Below are 13,102 nucleotides of genomic sequence, written 5' to 3'. Positions count from 1 at the left end.
CGATCTGTGACAAAACTCGTGTTTATAATGTGGAAGCTTCCAGCAGAAACTTGCACTACCACTGCCAGGAGGTTTCAATACGGACCTGTTCAGCATTTCAAGATCTAATGTACTAATTCATACACTCTGAGCAGCAGCAGTTTGCTTTTGAAACATCACTTGTGAAAAAGTACCCAGGGAATACGGCAGCATAGGTATTCCTCAGATGAGCAGCACTCAGCTCTGTTCTCAGAGAACTAAAAGGCTGGTTTTGTGTCATCTCAGGGGAACCAGGCTCATGCCCACACTGACTGAGTGCCTACAGCTCTCTCCTGTGTTCCTCCTCCCCTCAACTCCCAAGCCTTACAAACAGTGAGAATACTTTTCAAATGATCAATCCAAGTACATTCATCTCACCATCTTCCTTGATATATTCGAGGACTGCTTTAGAAAAAACGTTTCAGAGGATGATGCTAGAGTCATTAGGGTCTTCTTTGCCCCAAACCAACTTCAAAGCAGACCTACAAAGAACCTCACCACAGTGTTTTTACAATAAATCATTTTGGCATTTCTTCAGAAATCAGACAAATCTCTCCAAAATCTTCACTTTCTGGGACAAATAAGTAAGCAGGTGACACAGATGGCACAGAAACAAATGCTGCTTTGCCATGGGTGACAGTACATCCCCTGCACAGCACACTCAGGCTAACAAGATGCTTCACAGAACAACAGCTGTGGGTTCAACCCCTACTCAGACGAGCAGCCTTTACTCTCGTTAGAGACACCACTGAAGTTAATGGGACTGAAAGAGTAAGAACTAGCCATGCAAAAGGCAGTCTGTGTGGTCTTGGTGTAAACAGGCACTCTGGAGGGGGAAAAAAGTTATGCTGAAAATAAGAACGACTGATAACTGTATTTCAATATACGCACATCTGTACTGGGGAACTGGACGTTGCCCCAGTATTTCACAAATGAGGTTTCTGAGGTCCCTCTGGGTAGTACTTACTGAAGTGAAGGCACTGAGGCACTGCATTTACCACTGCTTTTGAAGGACAAGGTAAGTCTTCAACAGGGTATAAAGCCTCCATGTGAAAGGGTATTCTTGTTGTCTGTTAAAACTCGATTGGTTTACAAATGACAGAAAGCAATCCCCAACTGTTAACCATCACTTCAGGTCAATAGGTATTTTCAATGTTAAAATATTAAGCTAAAGCTTTTGTTTTCGGTTACAACACAAGCCCGTGCTGCCGTATGGTTCATACCTTGCCTTCATTTTCTGATGTGTTACAAAGTGATTAAATCCGTTCAGTCCTGAAAAACTGAATCCTTTCTCTTTTATTTTTCCTGGAGGGAAACAATCATTCTTCTGATTACAGTGAGGACGAGGCACTGTAAAAATGTTCAAGGGCTTCGGGGGGAATTAATCGAGGACTTGCTTAATCTTATAGACAGGGGCTGAATTTTGCAGTTCTTAGTTACACGAAAGGTGTTGAATGGGAGTTTTGTCAAGTAGTCAGGATCTCAGCCACTAATAACCTCTCAGTTATTTTCTTTTTCTCATTAGCAGTCTAACAGCTAACAGCCTAATCTGAAGCTGTGACAGGATGCGAGATGAATTACAGCACATACAGCTTCCCTTATGAAAACCGGTGAGAAATAGCAGGGGAGGTCTCCCCAGCGCTACGTGGGGAAAGCTCCCGAGCGGGTGCTGACCCGCAGGGCGGCCGTGGCTTCGGCATGCAGCCGCCACTCCCAGCATCGGGCTCTGGCCCGACAAGTCAGAGTCCACAGGCATTCACACAAAGGTGTTTGAGAAAGTCACTTTGGGATGGTGGCACCTGAAGGTGCTCAGGTGCACGGTGCACTCGGTGAGGGTGGTTCCGGGGGCTGACGGCACGAGGCTTTGCTCTGCCACCCTCGCTAAGGGCACCCACAGAGGGAGAGGGCTGAAAGGGTGCTGCGGGTCCCTCAGTCGCTGTAAGGAAACGTGCAGAGTTGGCAAAAAATTGCCTCAGCTTCTGACTGCTTTGTAAACCTGGCTTTGCTGGCCCCGAGCTTTAATCACGGGCGTACGGCTCACTGCTCTGTGTGAGAAGAGCAAAGCCCCTTGCCTGGTGTGATGGGCAAGAGGAAATATCACAAACGGGTCCTTCAAAATGCTGCCGTCTACTTTTGTGAAGCAGCCTTGAAATTAGACATCACATTCTGGTCAGGTTAATCCTGAAAGGCCATGCTGTTTGCTAAATGCCCTCTTTCTTAGGACTAACTGCTTCCCGTCTGCAAAAGCCCCAACCGACTCCACTGCGTTTCATCTTTGCCTCAGAATCTTTTCATTTTCTCTCAACTTAAATCACTTCTAGCTCTGTACATTCAAATGACTTGAAAAGCACCCTTTCCATCATATTAAATAAGGACTACTGCAACCAAATCTTCTCTGGTAATTCAGTATTTGGTTATATTTTGTTACTCTGCACCATGGAATCCTCAAATTACGTATGATGCATAAGACACTTGGGCAAAATCAGGTAAGAGGATCAACACTTCCCAGGCTTTCGAATTGCTGATACCTTCCTGAAGCACTCGAAGCAACAGCATCTTGTGAAGCAATCTGGCAAACATGGGAGCAAAATGTTTTCTGCAGCTCTGTTTTACACTCTATGCAATAACACAAATGAAAGCATGGAAAAGCAGCGTATGAACTGCTATTGATTTCTACACCTAGAGCTGCATAATCACGACTTAATCAAAATTTCCTAAATGTAGCAATTTCTTTCAAGAAGGAAAACCCCACTGATCTTTCCCTGAGCAGCACTGTGCAGGCTGTGAAGAAGTTTGGGAAGAAACCTGTTTTGCTAGCAGCAGCTAGGGATGCAACGTCTGCTAACTGCCAAGGCAGATGTGTAAAATGCTCTCACGTGCAAACCCAGCAATCGTTTCCAAAGTGCCGCTCGACGCATTTTTGTAGATTTAAACAAGCAATATTATAAATAAAATTCTGAGGATAACACACCAATATGGGGCCATTATTTACTGCTCCTATCATCAGAACGCACACACTTATTTTTTTCCCGAATCACAATTTAAATAAAGTCAGAAAATATATTTAAACCACCCCTCCCAAAAAATCTGTCTTCAAAACGGTGTCAATTTGGAAACAGCAGCCTTGTAACAATGTATTGATCCTTGAGAAGATCAGTATTACTTTTTCCTTAGCTCTGTCATCCCTTACAACTGAGGGAGCTTTCAAGAAAGTTTTCTTAAATTGTTAGAACGCGTTTATTTTCTTGCAAATTAATTCTTTTTAACTCTTTATGATAGCTTTGAATCCCATAAAGAAAGATGAATTATCACACACTGAGCCCAAGCTGTGAAACAGGAGGGGACAAATAGAGACCCCCACTGTGTTTAACAATGTAGAAGAAATTCCAGACTCAATAGAAAAAACATTTCTGTCCCTTTTCTCAGAGCGACAGAGCTGTTACCGTGGGTTTGAACAGTGGAGGGCACTCTTGCTATGCGAAACCCGGGGCTGACCTGGCACACTGGGTTTCATCTATTCAGTAGCCTCAATCTCAGAATTTGTTAAGTAACAGCCACCTGTGGCACAGGCACTGGCCGTGTGCTCCTGAAAGCATTGGCAGTTTCTAACCTGAAGCACTTTGTTGTTCCGAGCGCCAGCGCCTTCCCAGGCGGCCGCAGGTGTGAGACGGGTGAGAGAGCTGCAAATGCCTGGGAATATTTGTGCAAGAGATCATATTTAATAAGCCCTGCGCTGTGTTTATCAAAATCATAGCCAGAGCCACTCAGGTGGCTGCCGAGGCTCAGGCATGGTAACTCCAGGTTGTGTAGAACCTGTGCATGTGGATGTTTGTAGGAACTGAGTTTATTGGGAAACACACCAAGTGTGGTTTGGCATCCTAAAAGTAAAAACTGAAAATCGAGGTCAATACTTCTAACGCAGCTGCTATGAAACAGGCAGTGAAAAAACCCAGAGGAACAGCTAGAGAGACTAGAGAGAAACGAGAGAAGCAGAACGCTAGGTTCTGCATGGCTTTCCTGCTTTGAAAAGTATAGGATTAACTACAAGCTAAAGTAGGCAACTCCCGACAGGCTGCTGAACGTAGCCGGCCGCTCTGGACAGCCACACGAATGCCGACACATCTGTGCGGGGAGGCTCACGGCGAGAGAAGCCAGTGTGAGTACCTGATCCTGCATCTCCTAAGCATCTCAAAGCTGAACTTAAAAGTACTCGACTCAATGGCAACTACTCCTCCAAGTAAAATGACTCACATGCAGGAGTGCTTGCAAGAGCAAACCCTGAGTGGTCTGATGCCCGCTGTGTAGCTCAGTCAGTTTGCTCATTTGCCATTCCTTTTGCTGCAGCACTGCACTGCACGGGATACCAGAGCACGTAAAGCCCCAAACAAACTCATTAGCCTTCACCACTCCCAGCTTCGGGGACACCGCTACATCAACAAAACCATCAAATACAATTGTCAAACGGCACCAGTGGAAGGGAGCTCCCGAGACGGGTTTGATTAAGCGAAACAGAAACCTGCAGCATCCGCAGGGTTAATTAAAGCAGCTCGAGATGCTGGGCTTCACAAAAGGAAACCTCTTCCCTTCTTTAAGAGCTGTAAACACTCGTGCTGAACTAGATGGGCATTCGATAAGCTGTCCGGCGTACAGCAAGCTCCTAGAGACCTCTAGTTAACACCCAAACCCGGCGCTAGCGCTGGCGAGCCGAGGTAAGCCGCGCTGCCAAGGTCAACAGCCCGGCCGCGCTAATTGCATTATGAGCTTGACATCTAGTGGCCACCCCGGGCAGGGCAAAGCAGGCAAAGGTTAAACCAGCCCTCCCTGTCAGAGCCCTCCTAACTGCCCACCCTCGGGGACAGCCCCGGGGAAGTTCTGTAAGAGCCCACCTTGTCCCTGCTGCAGCGGCTGCGCCGGCGCGCACGGCTGCACCCACCGCGCAGCACCCAGCGCCTTCCTCTCCCTCCCTCCCGCACCCACTCACCCACCCCGGCTGGGCTGGCTGCTGGAGCAGCTCAAGGGCCTGCCCAAATACTTCCTTGTACCTCGCTCTCTCCGTCAAAAGTTTGGGAAATCTTTTTTGGTGTTTCTTTTTCAGCCAGGGGCAGGGTCCAAATGTGGGAGGGGGAGGCAAGCTGGGAAAGGGAACACACACACCCCCCTCCCTCGGTACAGACCCACAGTAGGAGTTTCAGAAGGGCTCTTTTTAAAATATCCAGCTTACCCAATGGTAAACGCTTGCTTTGTGCAGCCTGACTACAGCAAGGGAAAGCTACAGACCCCGCTCTCTAGTACACTACCGTTTCACTTCCAAGCTTCACAGCAAAATGTTTTTAACATGTCTTTTCTTCATCCTTTTCTATCATCCTTTTAAACAATTCTTTTTACTGGCTTTCCCAATCCTGAAGGGGTTTTGATCAATAAGAAGAAATGCATTTTGTGCCTAACAGCACCATAATTGAACCAGCTCCTAAAAGCAGGTATTTTGGGCAAAATCCCCTTTTTTAATTAATGAAAAACCTTTTCCACATTTAGTGAGAAATTCTAAGATGGTAAAGGAAACGGGATTTTGGCCCTTTACACTGAAATGCACAGTTCCATAATAATTTACTGCCAGAACTACATTCACTGATGCTTCCTCTGAAAAAAATACCCAGCGCATGACTCCAGTTTTACAAACACACTGTTATGAGAGAAATTTGCTTTATTTGGGAAAATGCAGCAGCACTTCACTATGTTAATGTCATGCCAGACCTGGTTTATTATCAGCCCAAGTGATTGACTCATGTCCTGACTGATGGATGGCCAACAGACATGCTCGTCCTGGCTTGGCAGTCAGCAAATCAAATGAAGGAAAGATACCCAGAAAACCTTCACAGGACTCAAACAATTTTTCAGAAATGGCACTGATACTCGTTACTAATTTGTTTAGTTTCAGTCTTTTAGGTTTTTTCCTAAATGCCATCTATTTTTGCAATTGTAGCTTTTCCTCTTCCTTGGATGAGGAGGGGTAATTCTCGACAGCTAAATGTGTGCATATTAATGGATTAATTACACAGAATTTAAACAAGCACCTTGCAAAATTTCCTCCCACTCTGAAAAAAAAAAAAGAGCTTTAATGTCTACCTCAGGAGATGGCAAAACTTCCTCAGGATCGGCACTGCCAGATAAAATCTGACCCAGTTTTGTCTACTTTCATTGTTACATATACATCAGCGAACTGGCTGATTGATGTTGTTTCCTTATTACTCCAAATGCCTTCCTATTGCTCACACACTTCAAAACAGAGGATTTTTAAAATCACACAAATACAGATGTTACATAGCTTGAATGTGAAGCCTCCACTGTAATAGCAGAACTATTTACATAAAGTTTCAATTACTGCTTCTTATCAAAGGGACCACTTACAGCAATATTTATTTGGCCTTTATTTTTTACCTCAAAAGCTGCTCTTACAGTTGCCTCGGAACAAATGTTTGCAAAAATCACCTAAGTTTTGCGTTTACTGACAGTTGCCTGAGACTCCTCGAGTTCTACAGGTAACAGAGGTTATTGCACAGCGGTCAGAAGCTATTTGGTAGGTGGGCAGGTCCCTCCAAAGCATGGACATGCAGGCAGGGTGCCCAGGGACACGCCAAGCCGGCTGCTCCACAGCGCTGTGCCGGGGACGTGCCCCAGAAGGCCACCGAGCGCAGCCACCAACCACTCCGACACACACAGCCCAACCCCACTTCAGCAGGGCAGGAAAGATCCACGACTAAACCACGTTGTAGGTACTGAACTGGGGTGGGGGGAGAAACAGTGCCAATATTTAAAAACAAAAATAAAATCAAGAAAGATTGCAGAAGGCTGTTAGAAACCTGTCATCACACAGGGAACCCTCCCACCTCCGGCTAAACAATGATACATCTTTGCCAGAAACTTCCCATGGAAAGTCCAAAGCCTTATTTGTCCTCACCCCTCACCAGAACCTCACTTGCACACTCTGAAGAATTACTTTTCAGCACTACAAAACCTCCCCTTTTATTATCCCTGCTTTAAAAATACAGACGCTATACCCATGGCTTAATATACAAATTAATGGGAGTGGAAGCATGTGCATTGTATCTATAATGCTGATTCGTTTGTAATCTGTTGAATTAGGCAAGTGTATTAGAAATGTAATTCCAGCTATTACAATGCTTCACATTTACTGAGAAACTGAGATTATTGTATTCTACAGGCAGTCATTTGAGTCCTGCTGCTGCTGTTTTTTAAATGACTTCCATCACATCTTCTAATTTAGTAACCTCAAAGTGGGGGCTTTTTTTAATAGGTATCTTTTGTTCACTCCCGTGCGGTGTTCAAGCAACACCTCATCGCCAGCTGTTTGTTAACACTTCCTTCTAAAATTATTTCTAAATGTATATTTTAGCATTTCCCTTTCAACAAATAACCCCCAACGATTCTGAGTGTAAATCCGTAGCTGATGACATTGCTAATTATCTTCAGGTTTCCAACAGTTTCTCACCAGCACGACGCTGCCTGGTCTGAACGCAGTTGTGCTACGCTCTGGCCCGAGCAGCTATAGAATTATTTGTTCTGATTCTAAAACCTGTCTGGGAGCGACAGCGTGAAAGTTAACGGTCAGAACGGTCAACTTAGAACGCGGCCTCGTGCCTGTCTTCCATCCTGCTCCCCAAAGTGCCGGGCTTCTCCCCGCTGCCACAAACAGCCCTTTGCTCCGAGGACCACGCACACGGGACATTAATTTTTAAATGCTTCACTTAATAAAGTCTGTTTTGAGGTGATATTAAACACGATTCCATTAAATAAATAATAAGCTTCATCTGCTTAATCTTGTGTTAACAACAGCCCCCCACCTTTGAAGATCAGCAGCCAAATCAATGAAAAGGCTCCACGTACCAAACCCTGCTGCTCAAACAGTTTACCCTCTAAAAAAGACAAATATCCTTGCACCGTGCAAACTATTTCTGGCCTGTTGCAAAATACGCTCAGGAACTGTAGCAATACCTCGATCACAGCTGCGACCAGAAGCGAAGAGCGCTGGCTTGCCCAGAAGTGGTTTAATGCAGGAGGTTTGGAGCGCTCGTTATGTCTGGCCTGTGAAATTGCTCTCCGTACAGCGAGCGTGAGGCTTCCTAATGTAACGCCTAAGTGATGCACGCTGCACTAATGCACACCAGACAGCCCTCCACTCGCCCACCCTGCCTCCACCTCCTTCCCCTTTCTCAAAGGAAAGAGCAGACCCGGCAGAGCTACTTTAGCTGGTTAATTGTTAACTATCAAGGGTTTCACTCTATTAATTAAAATATGGTTTAATAAAAGGCAACATCACGCATTTTGGTAACGGCCTTCCAGGGCTGGAGAGTATTGACATTGTTGCATTTTGGGGCTGCGGTGAAAGCCGATTTTGTGCTATTCAAGGCCCACAATAATAACGCTTTAAAATTCCTCACTGGGATGCAATGTAGTCCTTTTGATGGAAAGACTGTCTTTCTCATTCGGCAGAAATAAATCCATTCATTTGATCATGTAGTCATTGAGGGTGATACAAAACAAACCAAGTGTGAGAAATTCTATGTGATGAAGTAAACAAAACAAAACCCCCCAAAAAAGGGGGAAAAAAAAAAACCATTTCCATGACAAAAAGATTCTTTGTCCTTAATCTACCCACCATATGCAAGCGTTTCTTTTTAGCATATCTCTTGTTCTAATCTCGGGTGACATGGCTACAGAGATAAGATTCACAAAACAAAACAAAAACCTAGTTTAACAATTTTTTTCCCCCCTCAATTTATTAACTTGCCAGGAGGGTCCTAATGAAGTTAGCGAGGTTTTATTTTTCTGTGCTGAAATGGCTTCAGAGCACGTAAAAGTTTATCGTGCTAGTGATAAATTCCCAGACCTAGAACCCACCCCAGCAGAGACCAGGCTCCACGCTTCTTGTTTAAGCTGTGAAATACGAACTCTCATCTGCTTGCCTATATTAATTCATTTTACACAACCACTCTTTCTTAAGGAAAAACCAAACAAACACCAAAAACCTAAGTGAAATGTGGGGAACGCAGGGCTTTGGTGCTGCGCCGTGACAGCAGGAAGCAGCGCTTCCCTGGGTGGCTGGGGGTGCCAACACCCAAGCGGGGTTTCCCTGGAGCAGAGGCCCCGAGCAGCCCTGGACAGCGTGGGGCTCAGCCCCGGTCCCCCAGGCACCCTGAAGGAGCGGGAGGCCGGACGGTTTGCCAGGCCAACAGATGTTTTAACCTGATGAAGTGGATTCAAGCTGCTGCTTTAAGCTGGAGGGCTGTAAAGTTCAGATACAATAGTCAAAACCCTCCTCAGGCTCCAACTTTGCTGCCTTTCTTGCCCCTCAGACGCAACTTAAAAGTCATGCTAGTTTGGAAGTGGGAAATTGATTTTTTGTGTTAATTATCTAAAGGAAAGGTAAAACAGTGGAAGGGCCTACATGGAAAGCAGAAAACATCGGGGGTCCCACTCGGATGTGTGAGAAACTAAGGAAACAGGGGGCTCTGCAAAGAGAGAAAGAAAAACTTTCAAGTGGAAGCTCTCAACTTAGCCCAGGAAGACTGAGCATGGGCTGTGCATGCTGCAATGCCAAGGGCTGCTGAGGAAACTCAAAATAAAAACAAAACTCAGAGGAAGAGGGAAAACCCCGCAGTCCTCCTCGCAAAAAAAATTACAGCAAAGTGGGAATAAGGAGTGATTACAGCCCAAATCTTTCCCGCTTTGGACACTTGTTCGCTGGACAGCCCAGATGTATGAAAGCAAGTGTGCGTGTGGGGAGGGAGCAAGGAATGGCGGATGGGCGAGCGAAGAGCCCGTCTCCATCGCCGGCAGCAGGCGCGACAGGGGCTGGGGCGAGGGGACACTCGAGTCCCTGCCGCTGGTAACGACCCCCGCCGCGGCAGGGCCGGGAGCCGGGGGAGGGGGGGAAGGCAGCGCGGCGGGGGGGCAAGGAGGAGGGGGGGTGGCGAAAAGCTGCTGCTCAGCCTCGGAAATAATGAAACGAACCGCGCTGCAATGGACTGCTCTGCCCCCGCGCAGCGCTGCCCGCTCCTGCCGGGCCCCCGCCGCCAGCCCCGGGGCCTCCATCCGCAGCGCTGCCGGGGCAAGCGCGGGGGTCGGGGCGCGGGGAGCGGTCCGCAGCCTGAAGCCGGCTGCCCGGAGAGGCGCCGGGCGAGCCGGGGCGGCGGCGGGAGCCCCTGGCACCGGCGGGGGGAGGCTGCCCCGGCCCCCTCCCCGAGCCCGCAGCCCCGCGCAAGGCACCCCGGCCCCGCCGCCCCAACTTTGCTGCCGGCGGGGCGAGGGGAAGATGGCTCTTGCCCGCCCCGAGCCATCACCGAGGGGGTGTGGGGGAAGAAAACGGGGGAACCCCAAAAAGCAGAGCGAGGGAGCGCGGCGGAGAAGGGAGAGGGGGAGAAGGAGGCGGCGGCGGCCAGCGCTGGCTCCAGCTGCCGCTAATGCCGCGGCCCGAGCCGGGCGAGCAGGCACAGAGACAGCGCCGGGGAGGCCGGGAGAGAGCTGCGACGAGGGAGGGGTGTTTAGTCGGAGGGTGGGCTGCCCAAACTTGGCCGAACTGCGAACTTCTCCGTGCCGCTGCCGCTTCCCCCGGCTGCCCCAATTCCCCTTCTCCCGCTGCAGAGCCGCCGCGCTCCCGTGCTCACCGTCAGCCCACCTAGCTCCATCCGAAACGCGCTCACACAAGGAGAGAGAGGAGAAGAAAGAGGCGCCGGGAGCCCTTACCGTGCTCGGAAACTACCTCCGCTTGCGGCTCTTCGTCCGATTTGAGGTGCTGGGGTTTCGCTTGCTTCCGACGAGACATGCTGCTAACTGAGCCGTCCTGACTCTGCTTTTTGCAGAGGCATCAGCGACGTGGAGGTGGAAAGAGGGGAGGAATTGGGAGCGAGGGAAGGGGGGGCGGGGGGTCTGGAAATAACTGTTCGCAAATAAAATTCGAGTTGCAAAACAAACCAACCAAACAATAACAGAAAAGGCAGACAACCGGGGGGGGGGAAAGAAAAAAAAAAAAAGGCAAAAGCAAGGCTAAGCAGCCAACCAAACTGTGAGTGAGCGGCTGAGCGGGTGGGGGATTAGCCGGGCGGGGTGTGCGCGGTGCGGCGGGGTGTGCGCGGCGGGCTGAGGCGGCTGCGCGGAGCGCGCATGGGGCTCCGTAATTACGGTGGTGAATAATGCATGGCGATTAATGGTGCTGGGGGCGAGCGCGGATTGGCGCGGCTCCAGCGGACTCCGGCTGCATATGTAAATGAAGGATGGGGCTCCGCAATTAGCCGCTTCGCTCCGCCAAAGGATGCGGCTCCGCGGCAGCGGCGGAGCCGCCCGCGAGAAACACCGGCGGAGCAGACACGCACCGCGCAGGAGGGCTCTGTTTTGCACACACTTTACACAACATATGTGCAAGGTTCACTTGTTGGGGGAGGTCACGATCTTCGCTTTTCTGTCTCTGTCTTCCTCTCCCGCGCCCCGGCTCTCAGTTGCTCTCGCTCCGCTTTCTTCTGCCCTCTTGGCTTTCTTTATATTTTTCTTTTTCTTTCTTTCTTCCCAGCACTCTGCTTCCTCCTCCTCTCTCTTGATCTCTCCTTCCCCAGAAGTAGATCTGGAAGGCAACTGATTTATCTGTGCGTCTGACTTCTTCCCAGGAGGAAAAGAAACTTTTGCGTATGCCTTTTTTATTATTATTATTTTCTCCTTTTTTTTTTCCGCTGCGAGTGTGTCTTGCTCCGCTCTTCCTTCCCCTTGATCTTCACATTCTCGCCTTCAGCTCTTCCTCTATCCCGTCTCCTTCTCCCTCTCCCCTACCCGCTGGCTGCTGCTCGCCGCTCCCAGGCGCACACGCAGGGGACCTTGGGCAGTTTTGTTCTTTCACCTCTCCTTCCTCCTTCTTTGTCTTGCAGCTTCTTTCTCCAAGCAGAGAGGCTCCCCGGTGGTGGTGGTCACTTCCTGTTGTCCATCGGTAGGAAGTTTGGGTTTTTCTCCCCTTTTTCCCTCTCTCTCTCACGCCGCCGTGACTTTTTGGGACACTGCTCACCCCCCCAGCTCCGCCGTATCTCCCGTTAGCTACTGACAGCGGTCCCGCCCGTGCGGCGATCTGCAAGTCCTCAGTCTCCAGCAAAGAGTATCGATCCTCTGCCCGATTCGGGGGGTGGGGGGCGGCTGCTGTCGCCGCAGGGGTGACCCCCCCTCCCCTGCCTCGCCTCGCCCGCAGCGGGGCCGCAGCCGCTCCCTTGCGCGGCGGCTTCCGACCGCTGCCCCCGCTCCCAGCCGAGCCGCGATGCGCCGCGCCCGCTCCCGATTTCGGGCAGATAAACTTTCAAGTTTGGGAGCGGTGCGGGTCACACGACAGCTCCTCCTACTCTCCTCCTCCTCCTCCGCCTCCCACGCCGCGCTGCCGGGGCCGCGGCCGGGGCTGCCCCAGCCCCGCCGCCCGATCCGCTCCCCGCCGCCGCCAGCCTCCCTCTCCGCACGCACTTTCCCAGCAGCGGCTTTTCTCCCAGGCCCCCCTTTTTTTGTAAAAGTGGGGGGGGAGGAGGGAGAGACTCTCCCTCCCCCCCGCTTTCCCCTCTATCGCATCACAAGTTGCCGGGGAACCGGGCCGAGCCTCCTCCGCCCCGTCCCGCCGCCTCGCCTCCCCCCACTCCCCCGCCCCCGGTAGGCGGGCAGCCCCGCCGCCCCCCAGCACCTCCACACCTCCAGCACCTCCGCTGGTGGCCGCCGCTTCCCCGCTGCCCGTGGCCGCTTCCGTCTCGGTCGGGCGGCGCGGGGCCATGGCGGGGCAGCGCCGCTGGGCTGTACCCGACGGCCGCGGGGCTGCGCCCGTAGCCCGCGCCGCTCCGTGCGGGGAAGGGGAGGATACGGGGCGGGGGACCCCGCCTGGGGTGATGAGCTGGTAGCTGCGCCGCTCGCCCCCCGCCCCGCTCGGCGGAGCGGCCCCGGCCGGGGCGCGGAGGAGCAGCCCACCTTGGCGAGGGCGGCGGGCAGCTCCGCGGATCAGTGACAGGGATTTCCTCCTAATACCCCCCGGCCCCTGTAATCTGGTCCTTAAAACACA

At 50.7% G+C, this 13,102-nt stretch overlaps 1 protein-coding gene across 1 annotated transcript in view; it reads right to left on the bottom strand.

Annotated features, from left to right (window-relative positions):
• The window catches only part of SALL3 (spalt like transcription factor 3), a 19,361-nt gene extending 8,503 nt beyond the window's left edge, over positions 1-10,858 (bottom strand). Inside the window, exon 1 of the mRNA XM_061995528.1 lies at positions 10,780-10,858. Within this exon, the coding sequence (XP_061851512.1) occupies positions 10,780-10,858 (79 nt within the window). The remainder of the gene's footprint in view (positions 1-10,779) is intronic.
• Positions 10,859-13,102: the final 2,244 nt, after the last annotated feature.

This window comes from Colius striatus, chromosome 4 (assembly GCF_028858725.1).
Source record: "Colius striatus isolate bColStr4 chromosome 4, bColStr4.1.hap1, whole genome shotgun sequence".
NCBI lineage: Eukaryota > Metazoa > Chordata > Aves > Coliiformes > Coliidae > Colius > Colius striatus.
The sequence above is the reverse complement of the archived record's forward strand: the minus strand, read 5'-3'. Positions and strand labels throughout refer to the sequence as shown.